This window comes from Meleagris gallopavo, chromosome 7 (genome assembly GCF_000146605.3).
Source record: "Meleagris gallopavo isolate NT-WF06-2002-E0010 breed Aviagen turkey brand Nicholas breeding stock chromosome 7, Turkey_5.1, whole genome shotgun sequence".
NCBI lineage: Eukaryota > Metazoa > Chordata > Aves > Galliformes > Phasianidae > Meleagris > Meleagris gallopavo.
Window position 1 is genome coordinate 13,303,971 of NC_015017.2, and position 14,827 is coordinate 13,318,797.

A 14,827-nucleotide genomic window follows, 5' to 3' on the forward strand; every position below is an offset into this window, starting at 1 on the left:
AAGAACGTGGACACAGTACCTCCAGATGGACGGCCTTACGAGGCAGAGTAGAGGGGAGGATCACCTCCCTCGACCTGCTGGACACGCTCTTCTTAATGCACCCCAGAATGCCATTGGCCTTTTTGGCCACGAGGGCACACTGCTGGCTCATGGCCAACCTGTCGTCCACCAGGACGCCCAGGTCCCTCTCTGCAGAGCTCCTCTCCAGCAGCTCATCCCCCAGCCTGTATTGGTGCATGCAATTCTTCCTCCCTAGGTGTAAGACCCTACACTTGCTTGTGTTGAACCTCATCCGGTTTCTTACTGCCCAGCTCTCCAGCCTGTCCAGGTCTCGCTGAATGGCAGCACAGCCTTCAGGCGTGTCAGCCAATCCTCCCAGCTTCATTAATGTATAAGTAATGAAACATTTCAATCTAAAATAATTTTCTTAAAACATTAAACAAAGAAGAGAGAGACAAAACCATAAAAACTATTGGGATATTTGGCCTTATTTCTGTGAAACTTACGCACCAGTCGGGTTCAGTAGCAGTGGTTGCAATTCTTAGTGAGGTCTCAAGGTGTTCATCAGAGATTTTTGATGAAATTTTACTCTTCCTGTACTTCATCATTGAAAATAATTGTTCAAAATGTGTGTAATTCCAAAAAGCAATGGCATGAATAAGGTTTGATTGTGAAACAAAAGATATTTTTCTCTGCTGAGACAGAAATTATCAAATTTATCAGATTTTTGAGCTGAATATCTGATTGGACATGCCTGCTCTAGAGTAATGTGCTGCATCCTTTATTGGCATTTCAGCTGAAGAACTTGAACTGCTATTACAGAGAATTAGATGCACTTTAGATGACCAATTGGAGAGGGAGCATTGGTAATAAAAGTGATTCTAACTTGTTACCTGAACAGCACAATAATGCTGTTAGTGCTACAAAATTGTAGCAGACTGACAATAACAAGGAAGGCAGAAGAGCTTAGTAGGCATGAAAAAGGGACAGCAATCATATGAGAAGGAAGAAGGCCTAAGGAAATTATGTGGTGGCTATTGGGAAGCAGGAAGAACTTGGCCTATTATCAGAGCATCTTTTTCCTTGAAAAAGGCCTTGGAAAATGACATACTTTGCATCTTCCTCAAGTCACTAGAGTAGAGTGTTCAAGCTGTTATAGTGATCTTGAATGTGAAACTGTGCTTTGGCCATGGAAACTAGAAAGCTCATGTTGTTCATGTTGTATTATCAAAACTGTGGTATTCCTGGTAGGGTTCTTTGTTTATTGTTGAAACTGCGTGAAGTTCTACATCCGATGTTAGTGTTTGGTCAGTTCAGCAAGTCTCTGTGAATTGAACTCAGAAGAACACGTAAGCTTAGTAGGTGGTTATAGCTGGAATAGTATTCTATGTTTCTAGTGATCACAGTCCAAATTCAGATCACAGATCAGTAAGAATGAGGCAGAAAACATTGTATTTCAGAGGATGTGTAGCTTTTGCTGCTATGAATGTATGTAGGAAGAATGAGGGTTACTGTTGAAATACGAGAATTTTTTTTGGCTTTAAGAGTTAATTTTTAACTTATGGAGGACAAATAGCTTCAGAAATAAGTCAAATTGGAAGTTAGTATGGGGCATACAGAGTCTGTTCAGGGGCAGTGTGGATGGGGAAGAAATAGAAAACAGTTGCTGCTGTGTAAGCTTGTACTCTTAAAAATACTTTAATGTTTGTGGAAGTGAAGGTGATTCTAATAATGTATCTAACTGCTAATGGCATGTTTTTTCTAATGTTGACGATAACCTTTTGACATTGTTTTGTGTAATACAGAAAACAGCCTTTAAGTAACAAGAAGCCCGGGGAGGGTTAAGGTGTGACATTTCCTCAGCATAGTGTATGTTCATAATTTAGTAATCACTTGCCTTATAAGGTTTGTGGTTAATTGAGCAGGAGACCTCATAATAATTTCCTGAAAAGGTCACTTAAATCACCCTAGAAAAACTTAGTTCTGTTAGAAAGCGTGCTTAGTTGGCTTTTAAATAAATTCCAAGTGGCTAGCCACTGGATTTAAGTACTCAGGACTCTTTAAAATGATCCATTGCGTATTCTGTGTTGTACAGAGTTAATTACATGCACATACAATTAACTTAATTAGCTAAAAATATCTGTTAAGAACCTGAAGAGAAGGCATGGAATCTTGCAGTTTTAATCACATTACTTTAAGAGTTTTGATTTCCTGCACGCAGAGGCACAGCTGAGTTCTCACTGCAGTGCAACAGTTAACAGCCTTCTGCTGGTGCTGTCAGAATTCCTGCTGACATCAGTGGTCTCTAAAGCTGTAAACAAAAAGCAGCCATGTCTGTTTTTCCTGTACTGAGGGAATCAGATTAAAATGCTAGTCAGATGGAGAGCAGCGAAGCTGGTAAGAAACTTTAAACTATTCAGAAAAAATGTTTATGTAGAAAGGTGACTCTGACTTGTTGGTTAAATACTGTCTGCAGATAGTGTTGGTCAAGCACTATCTGCAGATCCTTTTTGGAGAGAAAGACCCAGATTGTAACTAGTATAGCAAAAATTCAAAGCAGTCTAGCATTTACAGGGAAGAAATTAATTGTATTACATTCTTATTCAATAGTCTCTTTACTGTAGTTAAATAAGAATGCCCGTACAAGTTCTCAGCAGCTTGACTTTTTTTTTTTAAAGTATCTAACTTCCGGATAAATTTTATTCTGAGTTACTGAATATAATAGAAACTGAGCTATGGAGTTCTTAGACTTGTTGCAGTCATTTGTAAGTAAGCTAAGCTTAAGCCATTGACTCATACCAGTCCTAGAAGGAAGGTAACAATTGTTACAGTTATTTTGTGAGTATTAATATCCTAGAGGGCATTCTAAAGTAAGGCTTCACAGTTTTCCAAAAAGGATGTTACAAGGTTAATATAGTAAACTAAATATTGCTTCTGTAAAAGATGTTGTAATTCTCAGAATTTAAATGGGTTTTTGTAAACACTTAGAAAATAGCATTTAAAATGCCAAAGTAAGCTATCAGACATCCTCATTTTGGAGGAGAGGAGCATAAGGGTAAGAAATGATGCACACTGCAACTTTGTAAAGTGCCTATTTATGCAAACATTTCTCTCTCCAGTAGGATTTCATGTTGTTGTGTAAATGTGGATGTGCCATGGAATAAGTGTTATTACTCTGCCTTCCTTTGCAGACAATCGAAGGAAAGCGGAACCTCCTCTTGGAGGTCATGATCCTCGAACAGCAGTTCAGTTAAGAAGCCTCAGCACTGTCTTAAAACGCCTCAAAGAAATCATGGAAGGGAAGAGCCAGGTACTTTTGAGGGGTTTGTGTGGCAAAGCATCTAGAAACTGAGCTGTGTACTGAGCTCCTTGATCTTCATTTTTTTTATGTATCATGAAGATTTTTTCAGATGTTTGATAGATGAGTGAATGAACTCAGAACGGAATGTGAGTGCATGGGAAATGATTTAAATTGAAGACAGCTTTTGTCATGTCAGAGGTCTGTAATTGTTCATTTTGTTGAGCCTAGACTAGATGTTCTCATTTAACACTGCTTCCCATTTCTGTATTACCTTATCTAGTATTACCTGGTTATTTTCTTCCTTGAAGGCACGCCTTGGGGAAGAGAAACATTGCCTGTGAGAAAGAGTAACAAGAGTTCTAGGGATGAATTAAATCTGTTTATTGTGGTAATGACTGTTCAACAACATTTACTTGAAAATCTTGTTCTGTTAACCATTTTGATTCAACTGACTGGTGGCTGCTATTAATGTGCTGCTTTTGCTTCCCTCTGCAGTTTTGGATGAGGCCTTTAATGGGAGGATCTAGACAGGAGAAGAAACCACAACTATTTATAAGTCATGATATATATAGCTGTGTCTGAGAACACAAGGCATGAACAGGCAGAAGTATATTTAATTCAATTAAATTGGAAAAAGGCTTTTGTCTCGGTAGCTTTTGCAGGTGGACTTTGAGTAAACTCACTTAAGTTTGTTAAAGAAACTCTACTTTAACAAAGAGTGATCTTTTGGGGAGTGAAATTCAAGCCTTTCATTGCAGTTAGCAGGACCCTGAGTACGGCCCTTACTTATTTTTTAACTTTTGGCAGATTCTGAAGACCTTGGAAATGTTATCATTGAGGTGATTGGGAAATTAATGTTCAAACAGGCAGGGTGCAGCAGTAAGCTAATAAGTCTAGATTTTTCTCTGGAAGAGGTCTTTCAGTTGTCAGCATACTTGATGTGCATACAAATGATGGTGCCTTGCTGCCCTTGCCTGCAAACTCATCTTGCTTGAGTCACTTCAGGCAAGTTTCTTCCCACTATGGAGTTAGTTCTAGAGGAGACCACATTATTATTGTAGAAGGCACATGTTACATTCTGGAAGGTACTGCTCAGAGTAACATGTTTCTGTTCTGAATCCTGCCTTGTAGGTTGTTCTTGCTATGAGTGTTGGCTTCAAGCTGAGCAAGGCAAAGAGCTTAGAAGATGTTTCTAGTTTCCTTCCTCCATACTTCTCCCAAAATACAGAGAAATCAGCAATGGCTGAGTTTCTCAACACCCAGCCATAAGTAAATGTGACAGGAGCAATGTGATTGAGGTCATGGGTAGGGGTGCTGGAGGCTATGCATATGGATAGAATGTTCTGTGGCTAGAGTAGCTGTTCTGTCCACGGGGTAGAACCAGAGACTTTGTTCATCCTGCAGAACCACAGCAAAAACTGCTAATCAGCATCCTCTGCAGCTTTGCAACAGATCCTTGGCAAAGCTATTTTTTATAATTTTCTCTGCTTGAAGTTTATTATTTGTGTTAAAGTTTTCTAGACTATCTTGAACAGTTTTTGGCTTCTTTCTGTTCAGAGTCTCTTGGATAAATACATCATGAAATTGTCATTTTGGTCTTTTTGGCCTCAAAATTGTTTTAGCAGCTGTGTTAAACTTAACTTTGTGAGCATCCAAAAATAAATGAGAATCCAGGATATACGTTTTCCTTATGTGAAAACTGGAATAAGATCAGCTTTCTTTTCTGTGCTTATTCTTGGCTTGTTTTAAGAAAATTCATGCTGTTCTTTTTCTTCCTAAGAAAAATCCCATGTATTCAGTTCCTCTAAAAGGGCTCATTGCCAGAATTGAACTCTAGCAAAGAACGATTCACAGGCAGAGCTGTCATGTGACCATTAGCAGTTGCCCCCATCCACAGTGACTGTAGCTGACATGCTCAGAATTGTAATTGACAGATTTCTCTTACTATGTTTATAGCTACATCAGCACATGGAGGTTTCACTTCTTTGTTTTCAAACCTTGAAATTCAAGATCAAACTGTGGCTGCACTCATGCTGTGTAATCAGTATATGACATTATCTGCTGAATGTGTATTCTGCAGTTATCTTCACGTAGCGGTTAATGTGGAGTTTTGAAGCTACATCAGTCTTGGAGTCAGGTTTTACAACTGTTTGCTGAGCAATGAAGAATCTGGCAGTGTAATAACTTCATAGTTTTGTCCTTTATCATTTCAGAAGACATCCTAGTGTTAGCTATTGAAATGATCTTGCACTGAAAATTCCTGATAGCTTAATTTACCTCTGAAAAACTGAACCTCAGCTGATACTAAGCTGTGTTGGTTGAAGACCTGCTGTGCAAGAAGCAAGTGAAAAGGGAGAAGCAATCAATGCTTTGTTTGTTGCTTCTTGGCTGTTATGTACAGCTCATGGTTTTTGTTTTGTTTTTCATCTTCTGGTTTCCATCCGTGTTGAATCAAGAAGGCAAATCCTTTTTGGATTTAATCTCACAGTTAAGAACTGTCTCAGTCTTCTGGCTTTCTATAAAACTGTGTGAAAAATAACTTCTGTGCATGCATGTGTCTGTATCCAAGTATGTGCATGCACAAAGGTGAAAAAGTGATATTATTCTGTAATGTGCACAGCTTGCAAAGCAATCATTAATCTAAACATGCTTTTTTATTTACAAAAAAAGTTTTCTTGTGCTGCCTTGCTTTGTAGGACAGTGACTTGAAGCAGTACTGGATGCCTGACAGCCAGTGCAAAGAGTGCTATGACTGTAGTGAGAAATTCACCACCTTCCGTCGGAGGCACCACTGTCGACTCTGTGGGCAGATCTTCTGTAGTAGATGCTGCAATCAAGAAATCCCTGGAAAATTCATGGGCTACACAGGTAGGATCGACTCACTGAGAAGTAGAACATTGTCTGTGTGCTCTGCTCTGTTTGTACTATTGCGTTTCAGATTCTGACATCTCCTAGATAATGCTGTACAGGTCTCTAACAGGCTCAGAAGTAATTTTGAGGGATGACAGCACCCAATTCTACCTTTTCTTGCTCGTGTTGTTGGGTTATGCTATGTCTGCTTGTTTGTACCAACACTTTGATGACAAAACAAGTATGGCCACTATGTAATAAGGATATTCACTTCAGAAAGGGGCCATGTGTTCTAAATGGAGGGCAAGGGAAACTCTTTCAAATGCTAATCACCAAACTGTAGATGTCTCCTGATGAAAATTCCTAATTCCAGACATTGACTCGTATGGTCACATCTTACTAGCTATTATTGTACCTCTTTCTTTTACTCTCCTAACTAAGCTCTCACCAACTGATTGTGTGTTAGGCATCATTTGACTTGGAGAAGTTCCCTTGGTGCATAATTATCTGGGGTTTTGCTCTTTAAGGGAATAAGAGAACTAGACTTCAACATGCAAAGATGTTTTGAAACAGGAAATCCCTCTCTTTCTCACCACTGCACACCTAATACTAAAGGAGCAGCATACTCTTTGTTCCTGTTCACTTAGACTGTCTGCTTCCTCTATTTGTAGGGGATCTCCGAGCCTGTACTTACTGCCGCAAAATAGCCTTAAGCTATGCACACTCCACAGATAGCAATTCCATTGGAGAAGATTTAAATGCTCTGTCAGATTCTGCGTGTTCAGTGTCAGTGTTGGATCCGGGTGAGCCTCGCACTCCAGTTGGGAGCCGTAAAGCAAGCCGCAACATCTTTCTGGAGGAGGATCTAACCTGGCAAAGGTACGGTGAAGGGCTTTTTGTTGAGTTCTGGAGTCTTAAATGTGTTTTCAGGCTGTCACGTGCTGAGACAAAAGCTGCTGGTTTAGGAGCATTTGGAATTAGAACAGGATTCTAATCCTGTGCTTGGTTTTCACGTTCTTCTCATCAAATTGAAATATGGAAACTTTTCTAGTGAAGTTTTAAATTATTTGATATTATGTGATTTCTGTACGTGAAGTAGTTTTCATCAGAAGAAAAGCTGGGAATTGAATCTCTTCCCAAAGTACTGTGTATAGAATAAGGCCATCTCCTCCTGTCATGTGCAACAAAGAAGTGAGAAAGGTATTTAGGAAGGTGCTGCTGTATTTGCTTGTCTGATGGTACTCTAATCTTTGAACGCCTGGAACACAGAAGCATGCCTTCCTACATCAACTAACTTGTCATTTCTTTTAAAAGTCAAGGAGTAGAGTATTCTGGGCAAGTATAGCAACAAAGTGGTATTGTGTACATTTTCTCAATAAGGCCATTTATTGTGTTGGTAACATATCTACATTTCAGAGCACAACCAGTACAGTTGTTGGAGGTGGGAGTGTAGTGACTTGTATCTCATAGTTCTGCAAGTAGGAATTAATGTCTTAGGTGTTTGTGCATCTGCTCTCCTTCCTTCTGGACTGAAGAGAAACAGGGCAAAGGTGACAGTGTAAAACAATTGCAGAAGCTTTTTTGCATCTTGATATGAGCTATTTAGATATAGATATCATTGTTTGTATTGCAAACATGGTGTGTTGGAGATAGTGCTTTGCAGGTAGAGGCATTGCCCCTGAATAGCAGGTAATAAAAAGGGGAGAAACCTGTATGAAAGGGATATAGGGAAAGAGGGCAAATTGATGTAAGAGGTGGGGGTTGAGCAGAACATGAGCCTGAGAGTAGAAGTCTTAAGTGCTGTCCCCCTGATTTCACTGGCCTACAGATGGGGAAGGATTTCCCTATTATCTCACTGATTTAACTATAATGGATGTGAAGGTAGCATTATGATGAACTGTACTTGAATTGGAACTGTTCTGATGTTACTGCACGTGCCAGGTCTCTCAAACATCTGTAACACACCCCTTTCTCCTACAGTTTGATTCACCCAGACTCTTCAACTACAGCACTGTCTGCACGCCTTGGGTCTGTCCAGGAGGATGCAGGGAAGTCTCCAGCTAGGAATAGGTAAACTAATCATATCTGCATATTTCCTGTTCTGGATGCACTCATTGCACGCTCTTCACTGTAAAGCCTATATTTTGCATTTTGATTTTACTGAGCATGCTATTTCATTTCTAAAATGAGACTCTCTGGGCTAAAAGACCCCTTAGGTACATGTTCCTGCTAAGAAATGTACTACTTTGGGGAACCTCGTAGTTTGCTACTGAGTAATTCAAATGGAGATGGTGGTAAAGAGGAAATAAAACAATGGAAATGGCTAAGAAAGGGAGTGTTCCAAGGCAACTGAACAAAAGGGAGCAGCACAGAGGCTTAGTACTGGGAGACAAAGTCTGAAGTCGAGAAGGGGCAGAGATGTTTTTTTTTTTCCTGTTGTCTTTGTTTTGTATTGTTTCCCACCCCCAGTCCCTCTGCTCATTCACTAAATAAAATCTTGTTAAAGTTATCTGGTTTTCTTAGGCCAGAGTCTCATCGTAGATCTTTATGCAGCACAATTCTGGAATGAATTTGAAATGTTTATGAGAGTTTTTGTATAACTTGTGAATGCTTGAGCTTAATCGCTTTAAATAGTCTGATATGAGAAGAACAAGTAATTTCTACTTCGTAACACTTCTGCTATATTTCTAGTTAAATACTTTCATTGTGGTTAAATTGGGGAAATAAAGATGAGGCAAAGATATGAGGAGCAGAGCAAAGATGATCCAAATTTCACTGTTGGAGCCAGGAGATGTTCATCAACTTGTTTGCACTGGTGTTCCATGAATACAGAATGTGAAGTGGTTTGGAAGGTTCTGGCAGGTTCAGCAAAGACTTGAGAACTCAGCTGGGAAGGATGCTGGGTGTGCCTTTCAGGGAATGGACTACTTCACATCTTTCTTTTACTTTCACGCAGTTAAGAGGAAGTGAACACTGACTGTATCTCTGAGGGGTGAAGATCTCACCTAGGGGGAATAACACTTGGTGAATAAGCTAGTACCAGATGTCAGTTCTGGGCAAACATGACAAGGAGTCCAGAGTTAAAAGTTCAGTGGTAAATATCTGCAGTGATCTCAAGAGACCTTGAGGATGTCGTTCTGCTTCCTGTGCGAGTTGACATTGCCTACTTAAAAAGTTTTTGGTGCTTGTTCACACATGCAGTGGAGGAGGATTCTAAGCTGGTTATGATAGGCCCAAACTGCTAGTTCAAGTTAACTTGCTCTGCCTTTTCATGACCTCACTGAGGTACTTAGCCCTCTGGGCTCACATTTGAGGAGTAATGATCAGATATAACTCACTTCTGCCAAAACTCTGAAGATGTAGAAACGAAGTTGTGAGGTTTTTATTTAAAGAGAGTTTCTGTCATTTGTAACTGTATCCACAGAATGTAATCTCAGGGCTAAGCAATACTAGCTTTTAGATCTTCTCAAAGCACCTTTAGGTATTTGAGGCAAGATTGATTATACTTCTTCCTAGATGACAGATACAGAAGGTGGAGGCTGGGTGCAGCTAGATGCAATGAACAGAAGTTACCTTCTATTATCTGTCTGTGAATGAGAGAGATGTGATACTGTTTCTCAAATTAATGGGGGAGGAAGTATGTCAGCTAAATGTTGCAGAGGATTAAAACTTTTCTGTGGGTTCTTTTAAAGGATAGAGGTTGTCATTGCAACATCTCCCTCTGTTGTTAGATTAGCCTAATACATTTGAGTTCTGGATATCGTTGGTGTTGATAAGGACATAGGTATGAAACGTAGTGTGACTATTCTAGCTCTTAATATCATTTTACATAAATTAAAAATCCCTGCTGCTTACGAATAGGTAGCACAGTTAAAGTAACTCTTGTGAAACAACTTAATTGTGGGCTTTAATGTCAATCTCGTATTCCACATCAGAATGTCTTCTGTAAAACTGCACTATTCTGCCTGGCTGATTTATTGATTCGAGTTCTTTTCAACTTACAGCATCTGAACAGTAGAAGACTGACAGGCATTCAAAGCAAGTTAGAACTCTAGGATAGAAAATGCTTGCTATCATGCCTTAGTGCATACAGATACAATGCCAAGATACTTCCTTTTGATTCTGCATAAATGACTAAAATGGACTCCTGTTCAAGAAAAAGCAGGAAAAAGTAATGATTTTGTGCCTATAGTACCTTCAATTCCTACTTCCTTGCAGTAATTCAGCTTTAGTTTTTTGCACTTGGGATTAGCCACATCATTCTTTGAGAACTCTTAGGAAAAGTCATTGTGACTGTTAATAGAGCTTGCTAATTGGTTATCTGAGTTTTGTTCCAAAGAGTAAGAACTGCCAACAGCTCTCACCACTGAGGCTGCTGCAAGCCTCTTGGATCAGGGCAGCATTGAAATTCTGATCTTCCCTGTAGTTGTGTGCAGAACATTGTCTGTGTGCACTCCTTCCAGCACTGTTAGCGTTCCTAGCTTATACTGCATGTATACAGCTCCTGTGAAATGAGAAGAGTTTGTACTCTGTTTATTCAGAGGCTTAATCTAGCTAGGGTGGTATTGGAGCAGAACTATTTGGAAAATGTATTTGCATTTGTATCTTTGCAATGATTATTGCAAAATGATATGTTTGTATTGGAGTAGCCTGGATTTCCTAACAGTTGGGCTGAGATCAGGTGAATGCTCTATATCACAATACAAGTCCAGCAGACAAATTAATTTTTAGAATTCTTTCCACTGCAAACTGGATAACACCAGTGGAAGTGTTTATATTTCAGAGATATGAAGAGGAGAAATTTTGAGTGGTTCAAGGATAGGGAGAATCTCAGTGCCTTGTAACAAGGATCTCCTGGTATTAACTGCCCTAGCTGGCATCTGCCTTGCCTCCAAAGCGCTGGACTTCCTAATTATCCAGCATCTCATGCCTTTCCTACTCTATTCAAATGCAGGCATGTAGGAACTGCTGTGTCTAAACTTAGCTTCAGCTGCTTTTTACAAATGGCTTTACAAAAGTTTTTGTTTCCTGGGCATCCTTTCTTTCTGTCTGCTCTGCTGAAGCACTACACAATGAAGACTTGTAATTCCATCCTTCTCTCCTGCACTCCAGGTCAGCCAGCATCACTAACCTGTCGTTGGATCGGTCGGGTTCACCAATGGTGCCTTCCTATGAGACATCCGTCAGCCCCCAGGCCAGTCGCACACACATGAAGGCAGAGACCAGCGAGGATGAGCGTAAAATCCTTCTGGTACCTTTCAGGCTTCTGTTTGTCTTGCTCTGTGAAAGCAATGAAGTTTGGCTTCCTTGGGTCATGCACTGGGAGTATCTTGCTGCCTCTCAAGGATTTTATTTGAGTATTCTTGCCTAGACTGCTCCTCCAGGTGGTGTAGGGATGGAGAATATTGACACTGCTTTGGGCTCTTCTGTCTTCCTGAAATCAGATGTTCCATTTGCATAAATATATGTAGATTTTTAGTCTCAGGAAATTTTTTACTCTGCGGAGTCAGTGTATGGTAAATCTGTGTGTATTATACTTGCCACAGTTGCAGTTGTAACCAAGTGGTCTGATTCTGTCTTTTTCCAAGTTAAGATTTTCCCCTTCTTAGGCTACTTAAAAGGCAACTCTAAATGGCTATTTCAAAATGTTTCTCTGATGAATGAGTTAAAGCTGCTGCAGCTTATTGGACTGAAACGTAACTTGACCCCTCCCCTTGTTTGCAGAATAAATGTTAATATTTTTTGAAAGATTGTGACGTACTTTTTCAAGGAAAAATCAATGTGTAACTGAATGTTCTAAGTAGTCCTGTGATCCTCTTCTTGCTGAGTGGAGTGTTGTAGGTAGCAGTTACTGTGCAACGTTAAGTAGCAAATGGCGTTTCTTTTTGTGGCGGAGAGACAGGTTCCAACAACGGGGGCAAAACCAATTGGAGAAAAGGGGAGTGCTTTTCACATTCAAAGATTGAAAATTACTTTTCTTTGCCATATTTAAAATCAGGAATGTTACCTTTTATATTGTCAGGTATATTATATTATATTATATTATATTATATTATATTAGTGCTGATATCAGCAGAATGCAAGTAAATCAAAACACTCTAGTTCCTGCTTGGTTGTACAGCTCTGTAAATGGACGGTCATGTGAGAGAGAAGCATTTTTAGGGCATGTCTTTACACCTCCCTGCCCCATTCATGTTAGTGCAGAAACAGTAAAATCTAAAACGCTGTGAATGCAAGTTGGAGAAGGATGATCAAGTCCCAGTGCACTTCAGCTTCATGTTTAATTTTTTTGGCCTGTTTTCTTCTTTGAGGAAGAAGGAGCTTGTTAGTATAACTTTTGTTCATGTGAGTACAGAAGATGTAGGTTTTGCTGGGAATTCCCACTGTTTGTTTCTTGTTTTTAGTATGTGGAGCTGACTGTATCAGAAAGTAATTGAAATGTTTATGTACTGCATTCAGAAGACTCATGAGCTTTGCTTATGAAACAGAGTAGGGGAAGATATACATACATGGAGTAAACACATACTTCTCTGAATTAGAGGTAAAAATCCTTGAGTTGAAAAAGTTCACTGTGTTTTGCCAATTTGTTCAGTTTCCTGAACTTGCCATGTGAGTTAAAGCAAAAATATAAGGCAGATAAATTGTTGAATTGCCACTTGCATCAAATCTTATGATCCTGTGGTGTGTTCAGTAGCTGACCTATTTGACATTATACCTGGTGTGGCAGTGGAGCTGCTGATGTTGGTGTAGGATGATGTCCAGGGCAGCCAGTGCTGAAGGTAATAGCAGAAAGGTGCCCAATAACAGAAGCAGAATAAAACATTTAGATCTCAGAGCATCCCTGGGGAGCTGGAATGAAGCGGATCTGGCAGTTAACTGGAAAGCTGAAATTGATTAAAAGTTGCATTAAAGCTCTTCTGTTGTTGTTGCACAAAGGTGGAATGAGTGAAGCGTTTGAAAAAGTGAGCTGCAGTGGGTCTTCTCCATCCCTTGCTGTGTTCTGTTACTCTCAAAATAATACCAAGTTATTTTCCAGGTTGTTCCAACTCAGCAACCATAGGTTGTGCTGTGCAGAACCTAGGTGCATGTGGAGAGCAAAAGGGCCTAGGTAGGAAGCTGATATTTGAGTTTGAATGGGGCATAACTAAAGCAAGATTTGACATGTGTGTTTAGCAGGCCTCAAAACAAGACCAGGGCATAGGCTGAAGTGTTCCAAGTGGTGTGAAGAAAATACTTAGAGCTTCCAAGGGGGTTAACTAAGTTGGGCAGGGGACACAACTTCTTTTATTTAGTGGCTGAAGCTAGCAATGTCTAAAGTATTTATATATATATATATATATATATATATATATATATGGCAGTGTGTATTGCAGTGTCAAGTACCTGCTTTATTTGGGCTAGGTACTTCATGAACTACAGTGCTTCATAAAACCTGAGATGAGCAAAGAATGTGTAGGAAAAAAAACCTCTTCCAAAGGATGAATTTTCCTTGATCTTATAAGCACCACCTGAGTTTGAGATTAAAGTGCAAGAGAACAGTAGTGAAAGCATAAGTATATTGTGGGTGGTAGAAAAGTTTGATCCATTAAAACCCTAAGCCCCTTAACTCTGAATGTAACTGTCTTGTTTCTTCTTTATTTCTAACTTTATATAAAGGAAGGTTGTAAGGAGCTGATCCCATGTTTGTCTGCTGTTTGTTTTGCACCTTCATGTAAGTTAAGCAAAATGGCTTAGATTTTTGTGTCTGTTTCTAGAGGGTACTTGATTGAGAGTCTGGTTTGAGGACCCAGACTGATGCTCTTGAAACTAGTGCTGAGGTGTGACTACTAAATAACTTCTGTATCTCCCTGTCCAGGATTCAGTCCAGCTGAAAGATCTGTGGAAGAAAATCTGCCATCACAGTAGTGGGATGGAGTTCCAAGACCATCGCTACTGGCTGCGGACACATCCCAACTGCATTGTGGGAAAAGAGCTGGTGAACTGGCTCATCAGAAATGGACACATAACCACAAGGTAACCCTGATGCTTTAGGGTGACAGGTGTCTTCTGACTCTGGCACAAGGTTGTGAGTTTTGGCTAATGTGGGGTAACTTCGATTCCAGAGAGAGACCGCTTTGCAAGAAAGCAAGAAAGAAGGGTATCAGAATTTTCTTTCTTTGCTCCCTGCGAGTATGATTCTGATTCCCCGTGCTCCCCCAGAAAAGGGCATGGGGCACACTGGTTCAAGATCTGGTGTGGGTGGCAGTGTATGGGATAGTTACCACTCAAACGGGCAGAGAGCAGTGATTGTACTGCAAAGACTCTCCTAAAAATTTTTGTTCTCCCAGCTTTACAAAGCAGTTTTTGGCCACACAAGGCATTTCCTTGTTGATAAGAAGGGAAAAAAATTCATTTCAATCTTTATAAGCCTAGAAAAAAGCAGACTGCTGAATTCACTGATATTCCAAAGGATGAGTCTGCCTTGGGGTCAGAGATCACTATTAGTGTTAGACAGCTAAATTTTTCGTGGAACAGCTTGACTCTTAACACTGTAAAGAAATATAAAGAACCAGAAGTATTTCAGTATGCAAGAGGGAGATAAAACTAAGATTGCTTTCGTATTTACAGAGCCAGTGTCCTTACTTAGCAGAGATGTTCAACATGTGCAACTCAAGCTAAAGATATTGGAGGAGTACA

At 39.9% G+C, this 14,827-nt stretch overlaps 1 protein-coding gene across 5 annotated transcripts in view; it reads left to right on the top strand.

Moving 5' to 3' along the window:
- The window catches only part of PIKFYVE (phosphoinositide kinase, FYVE-type zinc finger containing), a 63,153-nt gene that overhangs the window by 5,733 nt on the left and 42,593 nt on the right, over positions 1 to 14,827 (top strand). For all 5 annotated transcript variants that reach the window (XM_019617074.2, XM_010713523.3, XM_010713524.3 and 2 more), the window contains exons 4-9: positions 3,192 to 3,310; positions 5,998 to 6,169; positions 6,823 to 7,030; positions 8,132 to 8,221; positions 11,264 to 11,402; positions 14,007 to 14,164. In XM_019617074.2, the coding sequence (XP_019472619.1) occupies positions 3,192 to 3,310; positions 5,998 to 6,169; positions 6,823 to 7,030; positions 8,132 to 8,221; positions 11,264 to 11,402; positions 14,007 to 14,164 (886 nt within the window). The remainder of the gene's footprint in view (positions 1 to 3,191; positions 3,311 to 5,997; positions 6,170 to 6,822; positions 7,031 to 8,131; positions 8,222 to 11,263; positions 11,403 to 14,006; positions 14,165 to 14,827) is intronic.